This window comes from Nothoprocta perdicaria, unplaced genomic scaffold (assembly GCF_003342845.1).
Source record: "Nothoprocta perdicaria isolate Ctin4 unplaced genomic scaffold, notPer1 scaffold_218, whole genome shotgun sequence".
NCBI lineage: Eukaryota > Metazoa > Chordata > Aves > Tinamiformes > Tinamidae > Nothoprocta > Nothoprocta perdicaria.
The window spans coordinates 589709-595599 of record NW_020455399.1 but is presented as its reverse complement, the minus strand read 5'-3'; the positions used below and the strand labels follow the sequence as shown (position 1 = coordinate 595599).

Genomic DNA, 5891 nt, shown 5'->3' with positions numbered 1-5891 from the left:
CTGCCCGCCCCTCACCGATGGGCTCCAGCGCTTTGGGCGCAGCGCGGAACTGGGGGGCGGCGCTGCTGGCCCCGAGGGCCGCGTCCTGCGACGTGGGGGTGCCGGGCTTGAGGCTGGGGGTGCTGGACTTGTCCGCCTGCCGGAGCGGGGCCGCAGTGAGCGCTGTGCATCCGGCACGGCTGCTCCGCGTTGCCCACGGCCGCCCCGCTCACCGTGTCGCGGCCGCGCGACGGCGACGCGCTGCTGGACGACGCCAGGGAYGTGGGGCTGGGCGGCGCCGCCTCCTTCCTCCCCGGCGCCGCCTTCTCTGCCCCGTTCTCCCGCGAGGAGTAGGAGTGGACGCTGCGCGGRGACGCGGGGTCCTGGCGGCCGATGGGTGCCGTGAGCAGGGCGGRCGGCAGGAGCCGCCCCGCGGCTCCCGCCATCCCGGAGGAGACGGGGCAGACACCAGCTCCGGCCCCAGCACCAACCTCATCCACCACCAGGTTGTCCTCGCTCTTGTCCGCGTCGCTGCCCTGAAACGCAGAGAGGCCGCTTGGCACCGCGCCGGGCACCGGGGCCCTGGGGAGCAGACGGGGGGACGCGGCCACCGCCGCTCCGGGCTCACGTAGTCGGTGCCGAAGTCCTTGTCCTCCACCTTCCTCTTCTTGCTGCTGCTCAGGTAGTCGGCGATGGCCCGCGCACGGTCCCCGTTGGGCAGCACCAGGGAGCTCTGCGCACAGGAGCCGCGTCAGGGCACCCAGCCCAGGACGCTCCTGGCCACAGGGAGGCTCCGTGGCTGGGGGGGACCCCCTGTCCGGGCACAGAGCCCCCATTCCTGGGTCTCCAGGGCCAGAGCCCGGGGCAGCAAGGAGGGAACGTGGGAAGAGGCACTTACGGGGCCAGGGTCCCGCTCTGTCCCCGCGGCGGTGGCGAGCGGCGGCAGAACAAGGCAGAGAGGAAGGGACACGGCTGTGCCACCCAGGAGCTGGGCGCGACACGGAGCCGGGCGCCCACTGGGCACCCCACTGGCCAGAGCCCCGTGGCTGCCCTTGCAGGGCCCCGCTCACCTCTGTGCTCGGCRTCGTGGCCACCCCGCTCGTCCTTGGCCAGGAGCTGCGCCTGCGCCCCCAGTGCCCCCGACAGCGCCAGCAGCCCCGAGGCGCCGGCCAGGCCGGCCAGGCCGGGGGGCTGCAGCCCTGCRGGGTGGGGGGTCAGCGGGATGGGGGGCGCGTGGTGCGGGAGGTGCTGCGCCTGGAGCTGGTGCTGCGGGACGCAGAGCAGAGCGGCCGGCCCCGGTCAGCCCGGCCCGGAGGCGCTGGTTCCAGGGCAGGGTGGGAGCTGGTGGGGGGCACGTTCCGGGGGGACGGGGTGGGTGGGCAGCACCTCCCACCCCCAGAGCTGGGGGGCACCAGAACTCGGGACACACAGACGGAACCAGCCCCAGGCCTCCCGACGTCTCCACCGAGCCGGGTTTCACCCCAGGCGCCCCCGGCTCCCTCCCCACGGGGCAGGACAAGGGCCTCGGAGGCAGCTCCGTGCGCAGGGCCCCAGCGCCGCCCGGGCGGCCGGCGCAGACGTCGACGTACCCCAATCGCCGCGTTCAGGTCGGTCATAGTCACCTGCTTCGCCCGCTCCACGGCCTGGACCACCTGCTGCTGGTGCTGCCGGCAGAGGGGACAGTCGGAGCCCGGCAAGGCGAGCGGCCCGGCCACCCCCAGGACACACGGGGACACATGGGGACACACGGGGACACAGCCCCTGCACCGCGGGAACAGCGGCTCCTGCCCCCAGGGCCAGGGCACAGGGCCCTTTGCTCTGGCCAGGGCCAGCGGGAGCGCAGCCGGGCGCACCCACCTCCTGAGACAGGAACGGGATGAGCTGGGCGCAGATCACGTTGAGCCGCTTGGCGATCTCGGTCTGGAARCAGAGGAAGGACACGGGACATCAGMGGACAGGGGCAGCTGGCCCTGCTGCCGGTCCAGGGGTGCAGGGGCTCCCAGCAGAGCCCCCTGCCTCCCCTGGACACCCCAGGGCTGCTGGAGCTGGTGCCACACGGCTCTGCTCCCGGGGTGCCAGGGCAGGGGCTCCCCGCTTCCCCCTGCCCTTTGAGCCCTCTCCGACCCTCTGCTCCGAGGGCGCTGCACAAGTCCCTGCTCCAACGTGCACCAGGGACACGGAGACCCCCGGGACCACCCTGGCACTGCCGGGGAGGAGCCCCCTCTCCACAGCCGCTGCCACCCCGGACTTGAGAGTCCTCAGCAAAACAGAGGAGGGGAGACTCCTTGCAGGAGGCGGCAGCAAAGCCCGGGCTCCCCTGCGCCTCGACCCGCAGCCCAGCACCGGGAAGCGACCGCGCACGAGCAGCCTTTGCCCTAAACCCAAGCGCCTCTGGCCCCGGATGGGCACCCCAGAACCCCGGCAAGCGCAGGAAGAAGCCAGGCCCGGCCGCCTCGGCAAGAGCCGCCGCGGCGCTTCCCAGGCTCGGAGCCCCGCGCCGCCCTCGCAGCGAGGAAAAAGGCAAAGAAAGAAAGAAAGGAAGAAAAGAAGAAAGGAAGAGGGGGGRAAAAGCCAGCGAGATTTGGCAGGCAGCAGTTCTGGGAAGGATTTAGCTGTCTCCTGGGGCCGCCAGTGATGGATTCTCTTCCCTAATGCACTGATGGGCAGCAGCTCCTTGGGGAGAGCTGCCTCCAATTCACTCGCACTCGTTAATGTGCAATTTACTGGCACTTTAACGCTCTCAGCATGAAAAATGATCGTGCTGTTTGCAGCCCCCCCAGCCACCAGCGCGGCCGCCTCCCCTGCGGCGTGCGGCGCGCGAGCCCGCGGCCAGGCGGGTTACAAAGAGCTGCGGGCCAGATCCGCGCCCAAACCCAAACAGCGGCGCAGAACCAGTGTCCCCGGCCCGGTCCCACCCGCAGCCTGCCCCGCTGAGCCGGCGGCGGCCACCGCAACAGGGCCCGGCTCCTCCAGCTGCCGGCGTGCTCCCCAACGGAACCGGGCATCCGAGTGATCCGAACCCGCCGGATCACCCCCGGCCCTGGCACGGAGAGCGCCAAGGACTGACCGCGATAGGGCCGGAGGGGATGAYGGGAACCCGGCATGAGCGAGAGGCCCTGACTTGGTGCGTGCCGGGGGCTCCCGATGCAGCTCGGGGACGTGGGTCCAGGCTGGGTCTGGGGGCGAGGGAGGCGCGCGGGCCCCGTGGCAGCCCCACCACGCGCCCGGTGCTCACGGGCCCCGCGGCAGCCCCGGTGCTGGCGGTCCGGCCGCGCCGGCCCCCGGCCCTCGTTAGAGGTGCAGACAGCTCCGTGGCGCGCAGCCAGCGGCACCTGGAGCGGCAGCAACGCGGCCGCCCGCGCGGCCACCAGATGAAAGGCGCTGGCGGCCCTCGGGGGGGCTCCAGCCCCCGAGCGCCTGGGCCCCCCTGCACCGCCACCATCCATCCATCCCTCCCACGGGCCCAGCTCCCCAGGTGGCCACGGGCTCCTGCAGGCAACAGCCGAGCAGGCCGGGGGGGCCAGGGCAGAGGGGCCACGTGCAGCACCTCCCCGCACGCTCCTCTGCAGCCTTTTTAAAAATAAATGAGCAGAAGCCGCCTGCCCGCGGCAGCTGGCGGCCCGAGCGCCGCGCGGCTCCGTGTCCCCAGGCAGCAAGGCCCGCGAGCAGCAGCCCCCCGCCGCGCAGCCCCCCGCCGCGCAGCCCCCCGGGGCCACACGCCTCCATCCAGGGCGACGCTGCAGCACCCGTGCGGCCAGGCCAGCCCTCCCGCGAGGCCACCACGCAGAGGGGCAGAGCTCCTCGGGGGGTGACGCGCGGCCCCCTTCTCCCCCTCCTTGGGCGGCGCTGCCCRCCAGGACCCACCTGCTTGTGCATCTCGATGTTGAGGCCGTAGGACATCTCGTAGTACTGCGAGGGGAGAGCAGCGCGTGAGCCGCGTGCAGAGCCCCCCGCGAGGCTTTGCGGTGTCTCCCGACACAACACTCGCRTTCCCAGACCAAAGGCAAAAGAGTCCCGGCTTTGGGGCCAGGCAGCAGAGCCTGGTTGCAGCCTGGGGGATGGACACGGCCCTCGCGGGCGCCCACCGATGCCAGGTGGAACGGGGCCGGGCGCATGGGAACGCTACCGCATCCCTCTGTGCGCTGCAGCGGCCACCGCTGCTCCAGCACCACTGTGTACGTGGGGACAAAGAGGCACCAACGGACCCAGGAACCGGGTTCTGGCTCCAAACCCCAAAGCGAGGGCAGCTGAAGCACCTGGGGCCGCACATCCTTTGGCGGTTCAGAGGAGCCGCCCGACCCTGCTCCCTTCAGGTGCAGCTCACTCACCATGACATAATGACGCTGGATTTCTGTTTTTTCCGTTGCCAGCTTTTCACATTCTAACTTCAAGCTGTAAAAATAGAGAGAAGAAAGAAAGGGAAAGAAAGGAAAATAGAGCCCCGGCTCAGCCCGGGCAGGGAAGGTCTCCAGGGCGGACAGCGCGGGAGCCTCCCTGCACACCGCTCGCCCCGGCCTCCCGCCGGCCGCCTCCATCCCGCGCCAGGCACCAGCCAAGAAAAGCACCACCTGAAGAGGGTGGGAAGGGGCTGGGGCGGATGGGAAGGGGCTCCCATGTCAGGGGTTGATCTGTGGCATTTCCCCCCCCAGCATCTGCTTCCCAAATGGAGCAGGCTGCAGAGCTCAGCCCTGGCTGCGGCCGGCGCGCGGAGCAGGGATCCTCCAGCCTCCGGGCGCAGGGAGCGGCGGCTTCCGAAACACCAGCCCAAGGGCTCGGTCCCTCACACGAGACCCCATCCCAGCGCTCCAGGACAGGGAGGTTGGGAGGGCAGACACCCCCAGACGATGCCAGCTCAAGCAGCCAAGGTGCTGCCCGGTGCAGCCGCCCCCCAGATGGGGACTGGCCGTGCTGCCAGCCGCAGCGGTGCCCGGTGCCAGCGGTGCCCGGTGCCCCAGCGGTGCCCGGTGCCAGCGGTGCCCGGTGCCGCGCGGAGCCACCTCCTGCCAGCTCCGCCTAAGGCTCCTGACCGGCACACGGGCTGCAGCCCCTCACCTGTGGTACTGATTCTGCAGGAACTGGAATTCCTCCTTGATGCGGTCCAGGGTCTCCGGGTAAGTCAGCTTGAGGGCCTGCGAGGCGGCGGGGATGGCGCTGGCGGCCACGGCGGCTCCCGCGGCCGYGGAGGGGGCCTGCAGGTGGGCCTGGCCCAGCAGGGGACACGGTCATGGACCCCGGCCCCGGGCGGTTTCGCTGCTCCCGGCGCGATTCCCGGAGGGCAGCGCGTGCCGGAGGCAGCAGTTTGGGCGGACACTCGGGGCTGCCGATTTTCCCTCCGGGCAGAGGTTCAGCCGCAGGGCCAGYGGAGGGGGATTAACAAGCGCTGATGCTGCAGGGAACGTGGCCCACGCGGGTAGGGGCACAAGGGCCATCGCAGAGACCCTCTGTGCCCTGTATCACGGCCCGTCCACACCCTTACATCCCACCACCAAGTTTCCCACTGGATCTACCCAGGGAAACTCTCTCCAACTTCCCGTTGAACCCCTGACCCCAACACTGCAGAGCACAAGGCAGGTTTAGGGAGCAGGAGGACTGATGGTGCCCTGTGCCCACGACACGCAGGCGGCAGGAACAGCAAAGCCCGGCCCAGATGTGCCCAAGGCATCGCCCACTGCTCCCGGSGGGAGCCTGGCCGGGTTGGGACACAGGAGCCACAGGAGGGACAGGCCAAGAGCTGTCACCGGAGCCACATGCTCATCCCTGTCCGCGACGGGCACGAGGCCGAGCCGCAGTCTCACCGGGGGACGGTTTTGAGGGAACATCTTTGGCACCGGCCAGGCCAGGCCCCTCACGCCKCTCCAGACACGGGATGTGCTCTTGGGATCCGGTCTGGTTCCGACCTGTCCAGAAGCTCT

General features: G+C 70.8%; 1 protein-coding gene across 1 annotated transcript in view; it reads right to left on the bottom strand.

The window, feature by feature from the left end:
• Positions 1-5891, bottom strand: part of LOC112946834 (transducin-like enhancer protein 1) — an 8825-nt gene extending 2934 nt beyond the window's left edge. Inside the window, exons 1-11 of the mRNA XM_026038782.1 lie at positions 5775-5891; positions 5032-5180; positions 4308-4371; positions 3844-3888; positions 1837-1899; positions 1569-1643; positions 1030-1245; positions 608-712; positions 471-515; positions 213-362; positions 16-136 (exon numbers count right to left, since the gene is read on the bottom strand). Of these exons, the coding sequence (XP_025894567.1) occupies positions 16-136; positions 213-362; positions 471-515; positions 608-712; positions 1030-1245; positions 1569-1643; positions 1837-1899; positions 3844-3888; positions 4308-4371; positions 5032-5180; positions 5775-5798 (1057 nt within the window). The 5' untranslated portion in view covers positions 5799-5891. The remainder of the gene's footprint in view (positions 1-15; positions 137-212; positions 363-470; positions 516-607; positions 713-1029; positions 1246-1568; positions 1644-1836; positions 1900-3843; positions 3889-4307; positions 4372-5031; positions 5181-5774) is intronic.